At 43.7% G+C, this 24,872-nt stretch overlaps 1 protein-coding gene and 1 pseudogene across 1 annotated transcript in view; both read right to left on the bottom strand.

Annotated features, from left to right (window-relative positions):
* Positions 1 to 18,452, bottom strand: part of LOC115648700 — a 36,898-nt pseudogene extending 18,446 nt beyond the window's left edge.
* Positions 18,453 to 20,012: 1,560 nt separating this feature from the next.
* IGF2R (insulin like growth factor 2 receptor) overlaps positions 20,013 to 24,872 on the bottom strand; it is a 95,428-nt gene continuing 90,568 nt past the window's right edge. Inside the window, 5 exon segments of the mRNA XM_030556692.1 lie at positions 20,013 to 21,663; positions 21,666 to 21,703; positions 21,705 to 21,765; positions 21,768 to 22,020; positions 22,545 to 22,614. Coding sequence (XP_030412552.1) covers positions 21,605 to 21,663; positions 21,666 to 21,703; positions 21,705 to 21,765; positions 21,768 to 22,020; positions 22,545 to 22,614 — 481 coding nt within the window. The 3' untranslated portion in view covers positions 20,013 to 21,604.

Here is a 24,872-nt window from a genome sequence, read left to right as displayed (position 1 = left end):
GAAGATTCTAGATGCCTATAAAAAGCAGCAAACACCACGTGACCTCTGCTGGGCCACAGTTTGAGAGCAACTGCCTTAAAATACTATGCACTCTGAGCAGGAACAGTTGGAATTTGCTGTAAGAAGCTGTGACATTGCGGTTCTGGAGGGACCCAACTGAGAGTGCCAATTCAGGACCAATTGCTCAAACAGGGCAGTCACAGCCCAAGGCTGGGGTTTTTCCACCTCTAAGGCAAACCAAACCAGCCAGACAAAAAGGACTTCGGTTTTACCCCACTGGCTAACCACAAGTCACACAAGCAATTTCCTTAGACACACCAGTCTCCCAGTATCACCACCAGTGCCACCCGTCCTGGGATGAATGGTTATGAAAACCAACACCCCAGTAAAAGAAAAAGGTTCTCTCGATCCCAAAGGACCAACCCCCAGACCCAGGTCAATATACACATTAGATCTTACCCACAAATCACACTGTTGCCAATCCTTTAGAATCTAAAATCTAAAGGTTTATTCATAAAGGGAAAAAGATAGAGATGAGAGCTAGAATTGGTTAAATGGAATCAATTACATACAGTAATGGCAAAGTTCTTAGTTCAGGCTTGTAGCAGTGATGGAGTAAACTGCAGGTTTAAATCAAGTCTCTGGAGAACATCCCCCACTGGGATGGGTCATTCAGTCCTTTGTGCAGAGCTTCAGTTTGTAGCAAAGTCCCTCCAGAGATAAGAAGCAGGATTGAAGACAAAATGGAGATGAGGCCTCCGCCTTATATAGGCTTTTCCAGGTGTAAGAACACTCCTCTGTTCCTGCTGTGGAAAGTTACAGCAAAATGGAGTTTGCACTCACATGGGCCAGTTTCTGTACACCCTGCTGAGTCACAGGGCGTAACTGCCTTCTCTCGATGGGACAATTGTGTAGGTGATGGTCCTTAATGGACCATCAAGCAGGCTAAACAGAGCTGACACCAACTTGTCTGGGACCTTTCCCAGTAACACAACACAAGTTTGAAATACGGACAGCATACAGCCAATATTCATAACTTCAACTACCAAAATGATACAGACATATAGACAGCATAAGCATAACCAGCAACCCATAACCTGGTCTTAGACACCTTATATGACCCCCTTTACATACAATTCGGTGCCACTACAGGACCTTGGTTGCAACCCATGTTCTATACGGTCCCAGTTTATATCAATAATGTCACAGAAGCACAAGAAGAAAGGTCCCCAGTGCTTGCTAAGCCTGAACACAGTCTTCAAGACACTGGGGGGCTTTGGAAATCCAAAGCAGGATTGTCCCTATCTGAGTGCTATGCAGAATCAACCCTGTTAGATATTGGTTACTCATTCTTGGGTTTTGAGCATAGTTTTAGATAATGTTTCATAAAGAAATATTGGTTAAGTTGGGGGGGAGGGGCACGTACAGTTAAAGGATGTATATCTGGCTGTATATCCCTTTCCTTCCTGCTGGGGTTAGGTTAGTTAAAGCTATGTATTTTTAATTCACGCACCAAGATGTGTTTACTCCTGTGCTACTGTATTTCTGGTTATAGGGATTAGCATAGGACAAAGCGTGGTGCTGCTCCTGTGTTACCTGTGACCTTTTTCCAGATCCATTGCTGGACAGCCAAGCGAGGGCTGAAAGGAAGGAGCTAGGACCCTTGTTGCAACCACGCTGGAAGTTGTGGACAGCAATGGGGATCCTTATGCAAACCCTCTAAAAAACTTCAGACTGAGGTGCCCATTCTGACTCCAAAGCAGGGAGGCTCTCCCAGTCTGATTGGCAGCAGGACAGTTGCTGAGAATCTACTGTTCTTTTCAAAGATATTTAAATACAAGAAATGTTTAAGGTGAAGAAAGTTACTATTGGCAGGTTTTTAAACAAAAAATTTGTCTGTTTCTCCTTCTATGAAGAAGTGTTGGACTCAGCGCTGCAGGAGGCAATTAATCTAGTTCTTGCCAGTAGAGGCTATTCCAAAGGAAAAAAGCAAATATTGACAGCGCACCTTCACCGGGACCTCACTTCGCTTTAAAATTGACAGAACTCCTATGTGATGATGCAAGAGAGCTGACTCTCCAATAAAACTGAGGCACCTGACTGCTCCAAATGCCAAACAGATACATAAGTAATCTGGAAGCAAAGTCTAACAGACCTATAATAATGATTGACAAGGAGTACAGGATTTTTAACTGAATTTTTGTTTACTTTAAAAAAAAAGTCTAAAAGTAAGGACTATAGTTCTATCTGTAGAAATCTTTTATAATGCAAATTTACACTGTTATAGAAATGTTTTGACAGGCTCTGAAAAGCTATTCAATGTAAGATCTTTAACAAATTTAATGCAAGTAGAAAAAAGTGTTCCTACTTTGGTCAAGATTTCCAAAAGTGATTGATCGTGACGTCTCAGTTTTTGAGTCCCAACTTGAGATGCCTCAGAAGACCCCAATTTTCAAACAGTTGTGAGCACCTACTTTGACCTGTAAAGGGGTCATTGAGACACCCAGGATCACAGTCACTTTTAGAAACCTTGGCTCACTGGACCTACGTTTTTCCTTTGTCCTTCAGCTGATGCTATAGAGACAACACAAATAATTACAAGTTAACAAAAAGTCTGTTGCAGATGATAATAAATATGAAGGTAAAATGCTCAGAAATTATTATTCATAAGGGAAAGTGAGGCAACAGAGAGAACCTGTCTGTGTGTACAGAGCTCTTCAACACAAGGTACATTTGGGGCAAAATGTTCAGAATTGACTGTTGAACTTTACACACCCAAATCCACATTTAGACACTTAAAGTGGCTTGATTTTCAGAAAAGCCAAACACCTGCAATGCCTGTTGACTTCACACTAGTCATGCTAAGAGGCTTAACATGGGTCATTCCCTCACCAACATTACCTCCTGTCATTTGGATACTTGCATCCATCTCAATAGAAAGATTTATCCTTAGACACACTTTTTAAAATAAAATAATGGAAAACTTTTAGTTTAGATGCTTTTAAAAAAAACACAAGATGTTTTGGGCTAAATTTAATCTGATAAGGTCCCTTAAGACAATTTTCTTATTCACTAAACATTAGTACAACTGTTATCACTTAGCATATACCTATGAATGGGTATTTCCACAAAGCACATAATATTGCCCAATATGCACCTGTTATTTCTAAGCCTGTCAAGTGATTAAAAATTAATCGCATTGTTAAACAAGAGAATACCACCATTTATTTAAATATTTTGGATGTTTTCCACATTTTCAAATATATTGATTTCAATTACAACACAGAATAAAGTGTACACTGCTCACTTTATATTTATTTTCATTACAAGTATTTGCACCATAAAAAAAAAAGAAATAGCATTTTTCAATTCACCTAATACCAGTACTGTAGTGCAATCTCTATCATGGAAGTTGAACTTACAAATGTAGAATTCTGTATCAAGAAAGCCTGCATTCAAAAATAAAACAATGTAAAATTTTACAGCCAAATCCACTCAGTTCTACTTCTTGTTCAGCCAATCACTCAGACACACAAATTTGTTTACATTTGCAGGAGATAATGCTGCCTGCTTCTTTTTTTTACAATGTCACCTGAAAGTGAGAACAGGCATTCACATGGCACTGTTGTAGCTGGCATCGCAAGATATTTAAGTACCAGATGCCTTAAAGATTCGTATGTCCCTTCATGCTTCAACCACCATTCCAGGGGACATATGTCCATGCTGAAGATGGGTTCTGCTCAATAACAATCCAAACAGTGCAGACCAACGCATGTTCCTTTTCATCATCTGAGTCAATAGTCACCAGCAGAAGGTTGGTTTTCTTTTTTGGTGGTTTGAGTGCTGTAATTTCTGCATCAGAGTGTTGCTCTTTTAAGACAGCCAAAAGCATGTTCCACACCTCGTCCCTCTCTGATTTTGGATGGCACTTCTGTTATAACCTTAGTCCCAGATTTGGACCTTAGCGTCCAAAATATGGGGGTTAGCATGAAAACCTCCAAGCTTAGTTACCAGCTTGGACCTGGTACTTGCTGCCACCACCCAAAAAATTAGAGTGTTTTGGGGCACTCTGGTCCCCCTGAAAAAACCTTCCCTGGGGACCCCAAGACCCAAATCCCTTGAGTCTCACAACAAAGGGAAATAATCCTTTTTCCCTTCCCCCCTCCAGGTGCTCCTGGAGAGATACACAGACACAAGCTCTGTGAATCCAAACAGAGTGACTCCCCCTCTCCGTTCCCGGTCCTGGAACAAAAAGGACTTTCCTATTCCCCCAGAGGGAATGCAAAATCAGGCTAGCCAATTCAACACACACACACAGATCTCCCCGATCTCTTCCTCCCACCAATTCCCTGGTGAGTACAGACTCAATTTCCCTGAAGTAAAGAAAAACTCCAACAGGTCTTAAAAGAAAGCTTTATATAAAAAAGAAAGAAAAATACAAATGTTCTCTCTGTATAAAGATGACACAATACAGGGCAATTTCTTAAAGAATATTGAATAAACAGCCTTATTCAAAAAGAATACAATTTAAAGCACTCCAGCACTTATATTCATGCAAATACCCAAAGAAAAGAAACCATATAACTTACTATCTGATCTCTTTGTCCTTACACTTAGAAACAGAAGACTAGAAAGTAGAAACTACTTCTCCAAAGCTCAGAGACAGCAGGCAGACAGAAAACAAAGACCCCAGACACACAATTCCCTCCACCCAAAGTTGAAAAAATCCGGTTTCCTGATTGGTTCTCTGGTCAGGAGTTTCAGATGAAAGAGACATTAACCCTTAGCTATCTGTTTATGACACGCCCCCCAAATTGCAGACAGGGGGAATCTCACTGGCGGCAATTTCCTTCTAGAACTTGAAAATAAACAGATTAATACAACACATGCACCTTTACATATACTACTAAGTATATAACTAACAGACTTTTACATTTTAAGAACACTTTTTAACTACTGGATTCTGGGAAACTCTCATGGGAGAGTGCATCAGCAACTTTGTTAGAAGCTCCTGTGATGTGCTGAATTTCAAAATCAAAATGTTGGAGAGCTAAACTCCAACGAAGAAGTTTCTTGTTGCTCCCCTTGGCAGTATGAAGCCACTTTAGTGCAGCATGGTCAGTTTGTAGTTTGAACCGCCGTTCCCAAACATATGGGCATAGCTTTTCCAGGGCGTACACAATGGCATAGCATTTCTTTTCACTGACTGACCAGTGACTTTCCCTCTCAGAGAGTTTCTTGCTGAGAAACACTACAGGATGGAAGTTGTGATCTGTTGCTTCCTGCATGAGCACTGCTCCTATACCACGCTCAGATGCATCTGTGGTTACTAGGAATGGCTTGTCAAAGTCCGGGGCCCTGAGCACAGGGTCAGACATGAGCATCGCCTTAAGCTGGGTAAAGGCCTTTTGACACTCATCAGTCCACTTAACGGCATTTGGCTGGGTCTTTTTGGTCAGGTCGGTCAATGGGGCAGCGATTAGGCTGTAGTGTGGTACAAATCGCCTGTAGTATCCGGCCAAGCCTAAGAAGGATTGGACCTGTTTCTTTGACCTTGGGACAGGCCACTTTTGGATAGCATCCACCTTGGCCTGTAGGGGGTTTATGGTTCCTCGACCCACCTGGTGCCCCAGGTAAGTCACTCTGTTTTGGCCTATTTGACACTTTTTGGCCTTAACAGTTAGTCCTGCCTGCCTGATGCGCTCAAAGACCTTTTGCAGGTGTAGTAGGTGTTCGGGCCAGGAGTCTGAAAAAATGGTCACATCATCGAGGTAGGCAACTGCAAATTCTCCCAGTCCAGCTAGTAGACCATCCACCAGCCTCTGGAAGGTGGCGGGTGCATTTCGAAGGCCGAAAGGAAGGACATTGAATTCATACACCCCCACATGGGTGACGAATGCTGACCTCTCCTTGGCAGGTTCATCTAGCGGTACTTGCCAGTACCCCTTGGTTAAGTCTATTGTAGAGATGAACTGGGCACGTCCCAACTTCTCCAATAGCTCATCAGTGCGTGGCATTGGATAGTTGTCCGGACGAGTTACCGCATTTAGCTTACGGTAGTCCACGCAAAAGCGTATTTCCCCATCTGGTTTGGGTACCAGAACCACTGGAGATGCCCATGCACTGGTAGATGAGCGGATTATACCCATCTGTAGCATGCTCTGGATCTCCCGTTTTATAGCAGCTTGGGCATGAGGAGACACCCGGTAGGGTGGGGTTCTGATTGGGTGAGCATTACCTGTATCAATGGAGTGGTATGCCCATTCAGTCCGTCCTGGGGTGGCTGAGAACAATGGGGCGAAGCTAGTGCACAGCTCCTTGATTTGTTGCCACTGCAGACGTTCCAGGGTGGTTGAGAGGTTCACCTCTTCCACGCCACCGTCTTTTTTTCCGTCGTAGTAGACACCGTCAGGCCACTCAGCATCATCTCCCTGAACTGTAAACTGACAAACCTGTAAGTCTCTGGAATAGAAAGGCTTGAGAGAATTAACATGGTACACTTTAGGCTTTAGTGAGGAATTGGGAAATGCTATTAGGTAGTTTACAGCTCCCAGGCGCTCTTGGACCGTGAATGGCCCTTCCCATGATGCTTCCATCTTATGGGCCTGTTGCGCCTTCAAGACCATAACCTGGTATCCTACCTTGAAGGAACGTTCTCTGGCATGTCTGTCATACCAGGCCTTTTGCTCTTCTTGAGCATCCTTTAGGTTCTCTTTAGCAAGGGCTAAAGAGTGTCGGAGGGTGCTTTGTAGGTTGCTTACAAAGTCCAGAATGTTAGTTCCTGGAGAAGGCGTAAACCCCTCCCATTGCTGCTTCACTAACTGTAATGGCCCCTTAACCTCGTGACCATACACAAGTTCAAATGGTGAAAACCCTAAACTGGGATGTGGTACAGCCCTGTAGGCAAACAGCAACTGCTGCAACACTAGGTCCCAATTATTGGAGAATTCGTTGATGAATTTTCGTATCATGGCCCCCAAAATTCCATTGAACCTTTCCACCAGGCCATTGGTTTGATGGTGGTACGGGGTGGCAACCAAGTGATTCACCCCATGAGTTTCCCACAGTTTTTCCATGGTCCCTGCCAGGAAATTAGACCCTGAATCTGTAAGGATGTCAGAGGGCCAACCTACCCTGGCAAAGATGTCTGTTAGGGCCAGGCACACAGTGTTAGCCCTGGTGTTGCCTAGAGCTACTGCTTCTGGCCATCGGGTAGCAAAGTCCACTAAAGTCAGTACGTACTGCTTTCCTCTGGGCGTCTTTTTTGGGAAAGGGCCCAGAATATCCACAGCTACTCGCTGAAATGGGACCTCAATTATGGGGAGTGGCTGGAGAGGGGCCTTGACCTGGTCTTGAGGCTTTCCCACTCTTTGGCATACCTCACAAGACCGGACATACTTGGCAACATCCTTGCCCATCCCCTCCCAGTGGAAGGACTTCCCCAACCGGTCCTTGGTTCTGTTCACCCCAGCATGCCCACTGGGATGATCATGGGCTAAGCTTAAGAGCTTGCCCCGGTACTTAGTTGGAACCACCAACTGTTTTTGCGGCTGCCATTCTTCCCGGTGTCCACCAGAAAGAATTTCCTTGTATAAAAGTCCTTGGTCTATAACAAACCGGGATCGATTAGAAGAGCTGAGAGGCGGTGGGGTGCTCTGTGCCGCCGCCCACGCTTTCTGAAGGCTGTCATCTGCTTCCTGCTCAGTCTGGAACTGTTCCCTTGAGGCTGGGGTCACCAGTTCTTCCTCAGACTGTGGACTTGGGCTTGGTCCCTCTGGAAGCGATGTAGGTGATGGGGTTGTTTCCGTTGCTGGTGAACCGCTCTCCGCTGGTGCACCTGAGGGTATTTCAGGCTCTGGCTGAGCCTTTTGGGTATGGCTGTCTTTTGCTTCTGCCAGTTCTGGCTCGCTGGCGCCCTCTGGCGTTGAGTTTGAAGATGTGGTTGCACTTGCTGGTTGCTGTTCCAGTTCTGGGCCTGGGACTGGAGATGCTGTGGCTGTTTCAGTGGTTGGCATGGAATCTGGATCCACTACCTCTGTCTGGGTCTCTGGTAACACAGACGGGGCGTCTGTGGACGGCTCAGGAACAGGAATGGGTCTGGAAGCTTGCCTGGTTTGGCTACGGGTAACCATTCCCACTCTCTTGGCCCGCCTCACCTGGTTGGCCAAGTCTTCCCCCAGTAGCATGGGGATAGGATAATTGTCATAGACTGCAAAAGTCCACATTCCTGACCAGCCTTTGTACTGGACAGGCAGTTGAGCTGTAGGCAAGTCTACAGCTTGTGACATGAAGGGGTAAATTGTAACTTTGGCCTTTGGGTTGATGAATTTGGGGTCAACGAAGGATTGGTGGATAGCTGACACTTGTGCCCCCGTGTCTCTCCACGCAGTAACCTTCTTTCCGCCCACTCTCAAATTTTCCCTTCGCTCCAAGGGTATTTGAGAGGCATCCGGGCCTGGGGATCTTTGGTGTGATGGTGGTGTAATGAATTGCACTCGCATGGTGTTCTTGGGACAGTTGGCCTTGATATGTCCCAGTTCATTACACTTAAAGCATCTTCCATCTGATGGGTCACTGGGCCGAGGTGAGTTACTGGAGACTGGTGAGGTTGAAGGGTAGGGTATCTGTGGCTTTACTTGGGTGGTATGTAGGGTCTTTGGCTGTCCTCGGTTGTAGGGTTTATGGTCTGTGTGCCCCCTGTGGTAATCGTTCCCCTTGACAGTAGCTTTTTTGCTTTCTGCCAGTTCCATCCATTTGGCTCCAATCTCCCCCGCCTCAGCGATATCTTTGGGTTTTCCATCTTGTATGTACCATGTGATGTCTTCAGGAACACCATCCAAGAACTGCTCCATTTGTATGAGGAGGTTCAGTTCTTCCAAGGTTTGAATGTTGTTTCCTGTTAGCCAGGCCTCATAGTTTTTTGCAATGTAGTAGGCGTGTTTGGGAAATGACACCTCTGGTTTCCACTTTTGGGTTCTGAAGCGCTGACGGGCATGATCTGGGGTTATCCCCATCCTGTATCTGGCCTTGGTTTGAAAAAGTTTATAGTCATTCATTTGCTGCTTAGGCATTTCAGCTGCCACCTCTGCTAAAAGGTCCACTGAGGTGTGGCCTTAATTCTACCATGTACTGGTCTTCGGGGATGCTGTACCCAAGACAGGCTCTTTCAGAAGGCCTCGGTGTCATCACCTGCCTTGTAGGTGGGAAATTTCCTGTGCTGTGGAGCAATAGTTGGCGCCGGGTTGTTAGGGTTGGCTGGCACATGCAGCCCAGCTTTTGCCAAGTCCAGTTCATGTTTTCTCTGTTTTTCCTTCTCTTCAGTTTCTTTTTGTTGTTTTTCCATGTCTCGGCGGTGGGCCGCCTCTTCTTCTTCGTGCTTCCTTCTGTGGGCCAACTCTTCTTCTGCTTGTTTCCTTCGGTAGGCCACCTCTTCTTCTTCTAGTTTTCTTTTGTGTGCTGCCTCTTGGGCTGCCTGTTCTCTTTGGAAGGCTGCCAGTTGATGTTTTCTTCCTTTTCTTTCATCTCCATCTCTTTTTGTTTTATTTCTAGTTCCTGTTTGTGTTTTTCCATCTCTCGCCTGTGTTCAGCTTCTCTGAATTGGTCTTCGGCCTCAATTTTTGCCTTGGTAGACATGGTTCCTGTTTTCTTGTGTTGGGGTGCTCTCCGGTGTTTCTCTTCTGAACTGCAGGCTCTCTGTTGCCTCCTGAAGTCTGCCTAGCAACAGTGCCTTTAGCTAATCTTTAATGTTAAATAAACCTGAAAAACCACTTTATTTGCATTCATATAGTGCTGGTATGACTCTCAATGGGAGTGCTATTGTGTGACAAAAGACTGTTAATAGTCTTTAACGACTTCTTGCTTAACATGCAAGCCACAAACTGCCAGAGAGAGCAGAAAAAAAAAAATCTCTCTGGTTCCCTTTTAAAACCAACTGTTTCTCTCTGCTAAAAAGCCCTTAGCAGAGAAAAGAAAAATATAATATTCCTACTGGCTTCTGGATTCTGTCTATATCCCACCGGCTGCCACCATGTTATAACCTTAGTCCCAGATTTGGACCTTAGCGTCCAAAATATGGGGGTTAGCATGAAAACCTCCAAGCTTAGTTACCAGCTTGGACCTGGTATTTGCTGCCACCACCCAAAAAATTAGAGTGTTTTGGGGCACTCTGGTCCCCCTGAAAAAACCTTCCCTGGGGACTCCAAGACCCAAATCCCTTGAGTCTCACAACAAAGGGAAATAATCCTTTTTCCCTTCCCCCCTCCAGGTGCTCCTGGAGAGATACACAGACACAAGCTCTGTGAATCCAAACAGAGTGACTCCCCCTCTCCGTTCCCGGTCCTGGAACAAAAAGGACTTTCCTATTCCCCCAGAGGGAATGCAAAATCAGGCTAGCCAATTCAACACACACACACAGATCTCCCCGATCTCTTCCTCCCACCAATTCCCTGGTGAGTACAGACTCAATTTCCCTGAAGTAAAGAAAAACTCCAACAGGTCTTAAAAGAAAGCTTTATATAAAAAAGAAAGAAAAATACAAATGTTCTCTCTGTATAAGATGACACAATACAGGGCAATTTCTTAAAAGAATATTGAATAAACAGCCTTATTCAAAAAGAATACAATTTAAAGCACTCCAGCACTTATATTCATGCAAATACCCAAAGAAAAGAAACCATATAACTTACTATCTGATCTCTTTGTCCTTACACTTAGAAACAGAAGACTAGAAAGTAGAAACCACTTCTCCAAAGCTCAGAGACAGCAGGCAGACAGAAAACAAAGACCCCAGACACAATTCCCTCTACCCAAAGTTGAAAAAATCCGGTTTCCTGATTGGTTCTCTGGTCAGGTGTTTCAGGTGAAAGAGACATTAACCCTTAGCTATCTGTTTATGACAACTTCAGATTCTGAAACTTTGGGTCAAGTGCTGTAGCTATTTTTAGAAATCCCATATTGGTAACTTTTGTGTTTTGTGAAATCTGCAGTGAACATGTTCTTAAAATGAAGAACATGTGCTGGGTCATCTTCCGAGACGACTGCTATAACATGAAATATATGCAGGGGCGGCTCCAGGCACCAGCAAAGCAAGCACGTGGGGGCGGCGTGGCAGTCACCGTGAGGGCGGGAGTCAGGTGGCCTTCAGCGGCATTTCTGCAGGAGGTCCACCTCTGCTTCGGCGGCAATTCGGTGGAAGGTGCTGAAGGAGTGGGACCATCATATCATCCACAGAAAGTCTGCCGAATCTGCGTGCCGCCAAAGACTGCCTGACTGACGTGCTTGGGGCAGCAAAAAACAGAGCTGCCTCTGAATATATTGCAGAATGTGGGTAAAATAGAGTAAGGGACATAACTCCTTGGGGGAGAATTGTCAGTCACAAATTTAATTAACACATTTTAAATACATAAATACCTTGTAATGCCGGCTACAAAAGTGCCATGCAAATGCCTGCTCTCACTTTCTGGTGACATTGTAAACAAGAAGAGGGCAGCAGTATCTCCTATAAATGTAAACCAACTTGTTTCTCTTAGCGACTGGCTGAACAAGAAATAAGTCTGAGTGTACTTTTAGGCTCTGAAGTTTTACGTTGTTTTGGTTTTGAGTGCAGTTATGTAACAAAAAAATCTACATTTGTAAGTTGCACTTTAATGACAAAGATTGCACTACAATACTTGTATGAGGTGAATTGAAAAATATTATTTTTTATAATTTTTACAGTGCAAATATTTGTAATAAAAATATAAACTGATTTCAATTATAACAGAGAATACAGTATATATGAAAATGTAGAAAAACATCCAAAATAAATTTCAATTGGTATTCTATTGTTTAACAGTGCAATTAAAACCACAAATCCCAATTAACTTTTACAAATCACGATTAATTTTTTTTTTAGTTAATCACGTCAGTTCACTGCAATTAATCGACAGCCATAGTTATTTCAGATACACTGGACTTCAGCAGTTTAGCCCCCACACATTTTATAACTGAACTGTTATAGGGCATTAAGTACCCATTTCCCATTTTAGACTTTGTCAACACAACTTTTAACACGCGTATAACCTGTTAGCGTAACATGGTGTATGTCTACACAGTGTTGTGAACATTGTTAGAAACTGTGGCAGTTGCCCTGTTTCGCCCTTGAGATAGGTCTAGACTGGCACGTGATTGTCTTCCTATTATTTTGCTATGGAGATAGCACCCTCATGGCCATGCGCGTGTAACTGCTTTAGCTGGCCCTCTTTCTTTCCAGCTCTCTGTGGGTATGTCTACTCTGCAGTTAGATGCCTGTGGCAGGCCTGTGCCAGCTGACTCAGGCTCCTGGCGCTTGGGCTGCAAAGCTGTTTAACTGCAGTGTAGACTTCTGGGCTCAGCCTGGAGCCTGGGCTTTCGAACCCTGCAAAGTGGGAAGTCCCAGAGCTCAGGCTGCAATCCAAGCACAGAGGTCTACACTGCAATTAAACAGCCTCGCAGCCTGAGCCCCGGGAGCCTGAGTCAGCTGGGATGGGACAGCTGCAGGTTTTTATTTGCAGTGTAGACATACCCTGTGTGGTTGGTCAGACCAGTCCCTACATCTATAGGTTCTCTAGGTGCTCAATCTCCTGCAGAGATGCTATGGGAAAGCCAGGTTTTCCCAGAATGCACCAATGTGAACACAGTTAGACAGTGTGGATACGCTACCCTTGTCTGGCATGTGGTTATGTTGTGCCAAGACTTTGTGTGGATACAACTCAGCCATGTTTGTTGTTGGATGAGAATGGCACAAACTGGTTACTAAACACGGTTGCATCTGTGTGTGCAGAGCCTTAAATAAAGGATCCCCTTTAGGAATGGTTTCTATATGGGCCCTTGAGTTTGCTACCAGGAACAGGAATGTGGGGAACTACCAGGGCAGTGTGGCTTGACGTGGGTCCCTGGGCCTGGCACCCAGTCAATGGGAATGTACAACAGCACTATCGCTCACTAAAATCATCATCAGCAATTGGGCTGGTTGGTGCCTGCTCCAGAGGAGGAGCGTACAGATGGTCACTTCTGAGGGAAGCATCATGGAAAAAGCATGAGGAGCCCTGTGCAGCACTAGCCACACAAACCCTGAACCTGGAAATGAGGGGAGCAGCAAAAGCAGGAGGAGGAGAGAAAGGGGGATGGAAAGAAAACAGGACAGCACCAGGATGCTAATGAGAAAGACAAGGGAAGGAGAAGGTCAGAGACTACGAGAAGTGCTGGATTGTGGGTGAAATGTTAAGATGAGATTGATTCTGCCTGTCCTCAGTGCAAGGGGTGGAATGTTTCATAGGAAACAGCCATCTGGATCAAGTTGCTAGTTTTTGTCAAATTAAAAGCAGTTCCAATGTCCAAGCTGAACTGACATATTGTACAGCAGTTAAAGTTTGTCTTGGCTGTAATAAGTGACTAGAGTTGTTTTTTACTGGCAACTGCCACAAACCAAAACCTTCAATGAACAAGGTTTCAGAACAATTTTACAAGTAGAAAATGGAAACAATGTTTTTCGTCAGTAGATTTACAAAAATTGTCGTCAATTTGCTGGAATCTGAAGAATACACACACTTGCGTAGTGTTCATATGAAGAGAATTCCTTTAAGCACGGGAAAATTAGTGTCAGAAATTCAAAAAGTCTCCACAGTTAAGATGTGGAGATTTTCTGAATATCTAAAGGGAAGGAAGTTTCCAATTTTAAAAAACACACACACACACACACACACACACACACACACACACACACACAACCCTTTGTTTCCCCTCTTATGGTTTCATATGTTGTTTTGTTGCTACAAAAAAATTGTATTTTTAAAACATTTTATCCCACTAAATCCAATTCTCTTCAAGTAGCTCAATCATTAGTCTAATCCAGGCAGTAAATCCTTCTATTTCTTTTAGTTCGTTCATTCTTATCAACTGCACTTCAACAGGTGACATTTGTCTTTGTAGCAATGTGCCCTCATCCCACCATCTGATCCCTGCACAGAGTCCCACTGCAGTCAGAGGCATGGAAGCCCACTCATATAGATTCAGTTTGTCCTGCAGTTACAAGGATTCTAAAGTACAACCTCTTCAATTTCAGCAAAGTAGGACATTTCCCTAATGGCAGTGATTACATCTTCACCTGCCTTCCTGACGTAATGGGAATAGATGGCACAGCATTACAATAGCTTCAATTATTCCCCTCCAGCACAGCTCAGAGAGTGATGATGGGTAACTATTTCTCTTCCTCAAGAGCTCTCCTCCTGGGACCCCACAATTCCAGCTTCTACATGAGACCACTTAGAGAGATGGCCATGGAGCCCTAACAATATGCCGATAACTCTCCACTGTCTTTCTACTGACATGAACAATACCACACTACCAAGAGGTCAAAATGCCTATGAGGACAGTTGCCTCAAACTCAGCCTGGACAAGACCCAAGTGTTGCTACTTGGAATGATGAAATGCCCAGAAGAACCAAGGCCTTGATTCTGACCCACTCAGTGGTCAAAGCAGCAAAGAATCCTGTGGCACCTTATAGACTAATAGACGTTTTGGAGCATGAGCTTTTGTGGGTAAATACTAGAGTATTGCATGCATGCATCTGACGAAGTGGGTATTCACCCACGAAAGCTCATGCTCCAAAACGTTAGTCTATAAGGTGCCACAGGATTCTTTGCTGCTTTTACAGATCCAGACTAACACGGCTACCTCTCTGATCAATGATCAAAGTGGCACAAAGCCTTGGGGTTCCATCTGACTTATTGTGTGGCTATGACCAGATAGCATCAGTGACAAAAGCAGCCTTCTTCCACTTCCAGTTCACAAGGACACTCCCACCCTCTTTCTCCTGGACAAGGACCTGGCCACAATGATCCAACCATTTGTCGCCTATAAATGTCATCACTGTATATGATGTTGAACAGGGAAACAATGCACAGGCCAAATTCAGCTGCCTGCCTCCTCCGCAGCTTAATGTGCTCATAGTACCTAAACATGTGCTCCAGTCCCTCCACTGACTCTGTCAAGGCTGATTCCCCACTCTAGCACTTCGAATGCAGAAGGTGGGGGCCCACATGGATTCTAAAAATTAATACTGGCCACTCCAAGCTTGTATTAATCTTAAGATTACAGCTTTTCTCTGACCTTGATGTGTAGATGCTGCCACCACCCAAGTGCAAAAACCCCCTTTGAGAGACCAGGAAGGCACACTTGGGAATTCCTTCCTGTGGGGTACCCTCAAGCCCTCTCCCCCCCACCCGGGAAGAGCTGAGAAAGAACAAGGAAATTAGCTGGTGGCAACAGCTGATTAAACATGTGCACAAAACTGTTAGGACACAAAATCCAATCCTGTTCTTAAAAAAGGTAAATTTATTACAACAAAAAAGAAAGAAAATACATTTAAAAGCTGAAATTGCTAGATTTAAAAAACCCTCTTATAAAAATTAAACATCAAGAATAACTTTCTTGAAGTCCATCTTAAAGATTACAAGAAAAACAAAAGCATTTGGGGTTAGCACAGAAGTTCACAAGCCATAACGAAATAAACAAAGATAAACCTAATAGCGTCTTCAGACACTTCCCAATCTACTTACCGTACATATCAGGGGTTTTAAATGAGTAGTTTCTAGGTGTGATTTGATTTGATGATTTTTCATACTTGGTCCAAGCTTTTACAGCATAGCTACTTTGTCCCTCTCTCCTGGACAACCGCTAGAGACTATGGGCAAGTTTTTTCCCCAATTTTAAAAAGCTCAAGCCTTTCCATTGGCTTTTTGGCCAGGTGCCCACTCAGAGTCACAGACTTTAAGGTCACAAGGGGCCATTATGATAGTCTAGTCTGACCTCCTTGGAAGTAGTGGTTATTTTATATACATGCTTACATTTTCTGTGATTTACTTCCAATTTGGTTGACTAATAAATGGCGTCTTTTAGAGGGATTGTGCATTATCTTTTTCCTATACGTAGCCATTTAATCTCATCATCTTTGATCCAATCTAATGAACTTAAAAGGTGTTTTCACATTGTCAAGGATAGATCTTAAATTTTTTTCCTCTCAGAAACTATAAGATTTAGGCCCCGATCCTACAGTGAGCACTGTGTGGTTGTAGGAATCCACTTGTGTGGAACTCATTGCACACATGACATCTTATGTGGTACTCTTGGTTTCCATTTCAAGTTTGAGAAGCATGTATGCACTCTTCCATGGGAGTGCTCATGCAATTAAAAGCTTTGCATAAGATTGAGCTCAACTTACATAAGGATCCATTTACCTCTTTGTGAAGTGTGGGTAGCTCCCTGGTTGAACACAAGAGCCTATCAACAGCACAAAATTCTATACAGCACTTCAGAACAAAACACGAAATACAGGTTATGCAATCAAACAGACTGGAGTAGTCAATATATTCATTATGAGGAGTCTCCTCTTTAATAAATCACTCCTCTTGAATTTAAACCTTTGTCTGCCCTCAACTAGTTGGTAACCTGGTGAATGGGAAGAAAGAGGAAAATATTCATTTTTACCTCAGTCACGATGGATGATCCTGAAGAATCGTAAACCCAGCCATCCTGACAGCGGGTAAGAGGATACTACTCCTGTTGCCATAACCGGGAAGTTTTCTAAGGGGTTTATGCAGCTGAGGCCAGTTGTGGTTCCAGTCCACGTCGTATCTCCTGCACTGACTAGAGAGAGACTCCCCATGTCTCCCCTGCTCTGGAACGGTGTAATTCAGCTCCTCTTCTAGACTCCAGCCACATTGGCTGCTCAACTCAGCAACTCCAGGACTGAGACAGCGGTGTTCGGAGTGAACCCCAGGAAGACAACACCTACGTAAATAGGCTGAAGGCAGCAGACACCAAGCATAAGACAAAAAAGACTTGTTTCTGGAACAAGTCAAAATCCCCAATATGCTCTAGAATGTCATCCAAGGTGGCATTTTTGCCTATGGCAACTCACTTTAGTAACTAACCTGGTTTCTCTTCCCAACACTGCTATGTATTTTGCTGGCAGCAAAGCTGCTTAAGCAGCAATAAAACATTTGACCAAAAGTCAAAGAGTTACTTTATAAATTATTAAGCTGTGTATTGCAAGCTTTATTTTTAAGTTAAATTTGAAATCAAGCCTAGGCTCACCCGTGAAGCATGGGGAATTGCTATTTGACCCCCACCAGATCCCCCTAAACTAGATTCTTCTTGGGGTGGACAGCAAGTGCGGTAGGAGGGACAAGTTGTTTGCTCACAAAAAAATTAACAGGGCTAATAAAAAAAGTCATTTGTCATTAATTACCCAGATCCTTATTAAGATAATTTGAAAGGTATCCTTCCCTTGCTTGTGCCTTATTACCTTGATTTAGGTGGGGTACTCAACAATATTTTTAAACTTAATACTTTTATTAGCATGGGTGTGAAAATGAAAATTTAAAGGTTGCCATTGCTAGGCAGCAGACTCCTGAATAGTGCCTGTCAGGAACAGGCTTTGCAAGGAATATTTAAAATGTGGTTCAATAGAGAAAAAGGAAAAAACAGCTCCACCTCTAAAGCTGAGCTTTGTAGTGGGCTCTAAAAAGGCTTGTAGGCGGATGCCTGTTTTTTATATTTACCTCGTCAGGGGTTTCCCATTATTTTCTCACCACTTCCTCACAGGATGGGTGCAGGGGCATTGCTGTCACAGGTGACGATTTAGAGACAGGTATTTGCCTTTGGGCTTGTCCTCCAGCACCTGCTCAGGGTCGATCTAGATTGTTGATACAACTTTTTGCACAAAGCTTTAAAAGATATCAGGAAAAACCTTTGTAGCATTTTTTTCCTCCATGTACTTCTCAAAGCCTGAAGCTGAGAGCGCCCCTTCCTCAGTTGAAAAGTTGTCAGAAGACAGAGGTCTTAAGGTTTTTGTCCCTATTCCCCTCCCCCCGCTCCAGCTTCTCTTTTTGGGGGGTTGGCCTATTTTACAAGCATTGCTGCCCAGCTATTGTCAAGGGCGGGTCTTTTGCAGTCTGCTTATGTAGGGCCTTGAGCCCTCTGGATAGGTCTCCTCAGGATGGTCCCCTTCAGGTCCACTCCCCTGCCCAGGGCTCATTGCTGGAACTCCTTGATTCAAACTAGGAAAGAGAGTTTGATATAAGCTCTGCTCTCTCCCCAGGAACTGGGACCCATTTTAGGGCTTTGTGGGGCCCTGAGATGCCTTAGGGATATGGTCTTCCTAATTCCTGTTTCTGCCCTAGGACTAATCCCGGGGGCTGGATTAAGTTTTCTATTTGTGGAGTCTTTCCCCAATCTGCTTTGGGATCTCCTGATCAGGCTTTTCTGTTGGTGTCACAACTTCTCGGGGAGCAATGGGACACCGAACATGCCTGTCCAACTTAGAGACCCACGCCCTAGCAGTGCAATGGTTGGCAGACTCAGGCCACGTCCGCACTACAGAGTAAAATCGAAATTAATAAAATCGATTTTATAAAACAGGTTTTATAAAATCGATTTTATGCATCCACACTAGGGCACATTACTTCGGTGGTGTGCGTCCATGGTCCCCAGGCTACCATCAATTTCCGGAGCGGTGCACTCTGGGTAGCTCAGTAAAAGAATGGGACCAATAACTTCGATTTCCGTCCACACTAACCCTAAATCGATAAAGTAATATCAATTTTAGGGTTACTCCTCTCGTTGAGCAAGAGTACAGAAATCGATTTTAAGACCCCTTAAAATCGATTTTAAGTGCCTTGTAGTGTGGACGGGTACAGCGTTAAATCGATTTAACGCAGTTTAAATCGATTTAGCGCTGTAGTGTGGACCAGGCCTAAGGACAGGGCACATTCAGCCTCTGAAGAACCTGTAAAAAGCTACCTCACAGAACACTGCTTGGATTTAGCTCAGTATTTGTGAAGTTGCTCTGCCATGCCTGCAGGGGTCAGCGGAGTCTCAGGGAGGAGCTGCAACATTGGCTCCAGGTAGCTGAAACCACCCCATTGCTCTTTACCAGAGCCAGGAGAGGGAGAGGAGGAATAAAGGAAAGCTGCTTGCTACTGCCCAAAAACACACAAAAATAAGGCGGACAAGGATGAGCCAGGAGCAAAGTGAACTGTGCTTGACTGTTGCGGTGGAGGCATACGATCCTGGAGCAAGCTGAACAAGAGGGTGTGGCTATGCAACAGCTTTCAACTGCCTCCAAAACTGCAGACAGCAGGGGAACAGACCACATGGATCAGAATTGTGGAAAATGCTGAGCTGCAGCATTTTAAGTCTACTCTTGAAAAAACCAAATCCACACCCAATACTCCCTACCCAGCTACAGTTATCTCCAAAGGGAGAAGAGATTGCAAGATATGCACCATTGATTTGCATGGAAGGCGCCCAAACTAAGGAGACAGGCATCAGTGTAAAATCCTAAAAACAGAAATGCTCAATCAATCCAGACCAAAAAATAAAAAAGGCTCTCTTCATTAACTCCACTTCTCCAAGAGGTGGGTTTTGAAGTGACACACAAGATCGAAGACCAATCACTGCACAGTTTAGGAACTGTGCAGGGAGGCGCAGCAGCTTCTGGATTAGTCATTTAAACCAAAACCCTTAACTCTGCTTTACCTATGTGTTTAACAGTGTATTTCTAGAATTTACAGCTTAGAGTCTGAGGGCCTATTTACTGATGCAGCTTTAAATAGGACTCCCTTAATATTCACAAGTGAACTCTGATTAGTAGATTACGGTCAGGTGGAATCATTAAAATGATTTAGTCTGACTTCCTGCATAACAGGCCATCCAATAATTCATGCAGTCCAGCCCAACATGTGTGGAACTAGAGAATACATCTTTTAGAAATATCCAGTCTTGAAGATGAATAATGGAGAATCCACTATATCCCCTTGGTAAAATGTTCGAATAGACTAACTACCCTTGCTGTTAACAGTGTGCATCTCATTTCCAGAATCTATTTTCCTCCCAAGAATTGGCCTTACACCAATTTTTCTTTCTAGATATAAAAAAGTGTTAAGGTTTGGAATGCTGACACTTCCTTACATTTAACACAGCTTTATAGAATACAGCTTTGTTATGGTTTTATTGGTTATGCACAGATATGCGTACAGAATCTAGGGGACAACCCGAAGTCTGAAAAAGAAAATCCATTATTGGAAATCTGCTTATAAATTCAAATGTCTGTGGTGAGACATCTTGAGTTTCATCTTTAGCTTTGCAATCAGAAATATTAACTGTTTCCAGCCAGAAATTTGGAAAAAAGTGACTTTCAGGTTGTCAAACACTTAAAAAAAAAATTGTAAGCAAGAAAAATTTCAGGCACTTATTTTAATACATATGGAAATCATTTGGAACGTCCATTTAATTTATCTTTTATTGAATTGCTGAATCGTGTATAGTACACTAATTTGATTCAAAATGGAAAACGTTTTATAAAATGAAGAAACCAGTGTTGAAACAAATAAGCCAACCAAAAAGTTACAAGGAAGAGTTTCAAAAATTCTGACCAACAAGTACCTGTACACATATATGAAACCATATTATCGCCCATAAGATAATTCAGAAAACACAGAGGAGCAGACTGCTACAGAAAGATTGCTATCACCTCCATTAAGTTCTGGCAACATTGTAATTCAGTGACCATTGGCCTCAGTATATAACAAGACCTGGTTCTGATACATTACTGAAAGACGTCGGCCCACCATATTTTAATGCAATTAATATCAAAACCAATACCTGCTTTGCAAATTAAGGCTTCTCTAGGTCTTGGGCTTTTTAAGATGACAGATATAACAGGACTGTGAATATGGCATTCTAGGAATTCTGCACCCATGACCTTGAACCATCCAGTTAAGTCTGGGCATGCACAAATTATAGTCCCGTCTGCACTTAAGGGAAAGCTTTGGATGCCTGTCAGCTGTTTAAGCAAATACTGATGAAATCAGTCATGTGACCAGTATCAAAAATGTCATGCAAAGAATCACCACCATTTCAGACTTAAGCTAACAGAGTTGTACCTTTCAGTAAATGGCTTTAAATCAGTTAAACTGTTTAAATTAGACTGGAGTATTCAATTTACAGGATAAATTAGACCAGTTCCAACATTTACATCAAACCACCCCAACAAAAAGTTACTTTTATTTCCTCTCATATGATGTGTGAATCTATAGAATAATACCCTGCCGGCAGGAAGGAACATGTTGCTATTATTCAGCAAACCTGAGTAGTGAGAGTCAATAAATACAAGGAGAGAGAGTTTAAAATGCTAGTAGTCAAATATCTTGAATCTCAAGTGAGAGGGGCATAATTCAGATTTAATCCTGTCCTTTGAAACAATTTTGTATATGTTGTGCCTGTGCTGAGGTTTAAAAGAGGAAAATCCTGGCGGGGGGGAGGGAGGGAGGGAAGAGAGAGAGAGAGCGAAAAAAAGAAAGAGAACCAACATAACTCAGCCAACTGGATGCTGGAAGTCCAATCACTACTGAACAGATCATTGTAAACAACCAGGATTGATCCTTTTTTCTTCCCTTTTGAAAGTTTTTTTGTCAAAAGGCAAATTCAGACAGAAATCTCAGGCCTAAAGTCTTCATATTTGGTTGGAAGTGTTTTGTGTCCCACATATATATATCTATATTTATTTAATCAGGCACAAGAGGGGCTATTTAACATTCAACAAGTCCTCATCACTATCATCGTGGAATGATAGGGTATTAGTGAATTCTGTGTCTTCTGTTGGCTTGGGTTAGGTTTTGTTTTCTATCTTCCCTCCATTCAGCAAGTTGGTCTTGGCATCACTTCCAAGGCTAAATGGCTTCTTTGCTGGTGCCTGTTCTGGTCCGACCCTCTGGATTGCACCCCTCTAGTTGAATGAATCTTCACATCTGGGACAGTTAGAACTTCATCCTCACTGTCCAGGTCATCCACATGGAGAGATGTCAAGGCTTCTGATTTAACAGATGTGGTAGTGATGTGACCATTTTCTTGTCCTCCTTTTCCTGGTCTCTGATTTGATGCTGCAATTTCCTCCATAAGCCACTCAGTTTCATTCTCATTAGCTTCTTCTTCAGTGTTTATCTATAGTATGAAGATGGTAAAGTTACTGAATAGTATTTGATAGGCTCTCACAAGCACCCTTTACGGTCTCCCGAAATCCATCACCTGAGAACCACCAACAGCCCCATCCTGCACTTTGATTTACCATCTTCCACTGATAAGCAGATAGCACAAAATATCGCGTTAGTAAACTAATACTTTGATCTCTCTATGCTGCCTTTTACATTCCGAGCACTATTCCACATTAGTTTAATCTTCTCTGGCTCTGTGCTTTCCCAGTTTGCCTCCCTACTTGTTGATCACTCCTCAGCATTTCCCTTATCCTCCGTCTCCTTTCCTCCTATCTGTGAGGACTGGAACTGTTCTGTTCTTTCCCTCCATCTACTTCCAGATTTAGTCTCAGCCAGTCAACCAGCTCCCTGATAGTCAGAGTTAGTTTAAATTCATTTAAAGTAATTGTTGAGTAGAAGCAGCTATGTTTTACTAATTTGGAAAAATCATTTAAAAAAACAGAACCTCAGAGGTCATCACAACTATAATAGTACCTTTGTATATTTATAGGAACAATTTGATGATCTTCTGCAGCAGTTGGTTATCTTGTGTATCACAGTTTCTCTAAAACAAAAAATTTAGAAATTTAATCTTACAGTATTAGATCCCTATTTATCCTTCTAGAGAAAAAACAGTGATCAGCAATACCAAAACCCCTTAATTTTCACTCTTCTGCCAGTCTGTGGGAAATCTGCTCAGTTTCCAGTCAAGAGAAGAGATCCAATACCCTTCTCACATGCACCCTTTCCAAGTCCATTAACTGAATGGGTTACACTGGTATATCAGAGGGTATGTCTACACTACGGGATTATTCGATTTTACAGAAACCAGTTTTGTAAAACAGATTGTATAAAAGTTGAGTGCACACGGCCACACTAAGCACATTAATTCGGCAGCGTGCGTCCATGTACCGAGGCGAGCATCAATTTCTGGAGCGGTTGCACTGTGGGTAGCTATCCCGTAGCTAACCCATAGGTCCCGCAGTCTCCCTCGCCCATTGGAATTCTGGGTTGAGAGCCAATGCAAAAACAGTGTTGCAGGTGATTCTGGGTAAATGTCACCACTCAATCCTTCCTCCATGAAAGCAATGGCAGACAATCATTTCACGCCCTTTTTCCCTGGATTGCCCTGGCAGATGCCATAGCATGGCAACCGTTTTGCCTTTTGTCACTGTATGTGTACTGGATGCTGCTGACAGAGGCGGTCCACAGTGCTACACAGCAGCATTCATTTGCCTTTGCAAGGTAGCAAGACAGTTACCAGCCCTACTGCACCGTCTGCCATGCTATCGTAAATTGGAGATGAGATGACTTATCAGTCGTTCTGTACTGTCTGCTGCTGTCATGGGTGCTCCTGGCTGGCCTTGCTGAGGTTGGCTGGGGGTGCAAAGACAAAAATGGGAATGACTCCCCAGGTCATTCCCTTATGTTTTGTCTAAAAATAGAGTCAGTCCTGCCTAGAATCTGGGGCAAGTGTACTAGAGAACCAGAGAGCACAGCCGTCTGTGTCAGAGCCCCAGAGATCCCACAGAAATGATGAGCTGCATGCCATTCTAGGGGGTGCCCCTGCAACAACCCCACTCGTTGCTACTTCCTCCTCCAACCCTCCTGAGCTACCATGGCAGCGTCCCCCCATTTGTGTGATGAAATAATAAAGAATGCAGGAATAAGAAACACTGACTTTTTAGTGAGATAAAATGAGGGAGAGGAAGCCTCCAGCTGCTATGATAGTCCAGGCAGTACAGAATCTTTTCTTTAGCCATGAAAGGGGAGGGCTGATAGGAGCTCAGCCTCCATTTGCTATGATGAAGATGGTTATCAGCCGTTCTGTACCATCTGCCGGGAATGACCGGGAGTCATTCCCATTTTTCCCCAGGTGCCCCCAGCCGACCTCACCGAGGCCAGCCAGGAGCACTCACAGGCTGATGACAATGGATACCAGTCATATTGTACCGTCTGCCACTGGAAGCGGATGCTGGTGTTCAGCACTGCAGAACCCCGTCTACCAGCAGCATGCAGTAGACATAGGGTGACATTGAAAAAAGGCGAGAAACTGTTTTTTTTCCCTTTTTTCTTTTGGAGGGGGAGGGGGAAGGATGTAAATTGACGACATATACCTTAAACACCCGGGAAATGTTTTTGACCCTTCAGGCACTGGGAGCTCAGCCAAGAATGCAAATGCTTTTTGGTGACTGCGGGGATAGCTGGAGTCCTCAGGATCCCCTCTCTCCCTCCATAAGTGTCCATTTCATTCTTTGGCTTTCCAGTTACGCTTGTCACACAGCACTGTACTGTGGCCTCTGTCTAACAGAGCCTGGAGATTTTTTTCAAATGCTTTGTCATTTCGTCTTCTGTAACGGAGCTCTGATAGAACAGATTTGTCTCCCCATACAGCGATCAGATCCAGTATCTCCCGTACAGTCCATGCTGGAGCTCTTTTTGGATTTGGGACTGCATCGTCACCCGTGCTGATCAGAGCTCCACGCTGGGCAAACAGGAAAATCAAATTCAAAAGTTCACGGGGCTTTTCCTGTCTACCTGGCCAGTGCATCTGAGTTCAGATCGCTTTCCAGAGCGGTCACATGGTGCACTGTGGATACTGCCCGGAGGCCAATACCGTCGATTTGTGGCCCACTAACCCTAAGCTGACATGGCAATACCAATTTCAGTGCTACTCCTCGTCAGGGAGGAGTAAGAAATCTGTTTAAAGAGCCATTTATATTGATATAAAGGGCCTCGCTGTGTGGATGGGTGCAGCGTTAAACCGGTTTAATGCTGCTAAATTCAGTTTAAATGCGTAGTGTAGACCAGGCCAAAAAAAAA

This window comes from Gopherus evgoodei, chromosome 3 (assembly GCF_007399415.2).
Source record: "Gopherus evgoodei ecotype Sinaloan lineage chromosome 3, rGopEvg1_v1.p, whole genome shotgun sequence".
Lineage (NCBI taxonomy): Eukaryota > Metazoa > Chordata > Testudines > Testudinidae > Gopherus > Gopherus evgoodei.
Note: the sequence above shows the minus strand (reverse complement) of the source record. Positions and strands in the feature narration are given on the sequence as shown.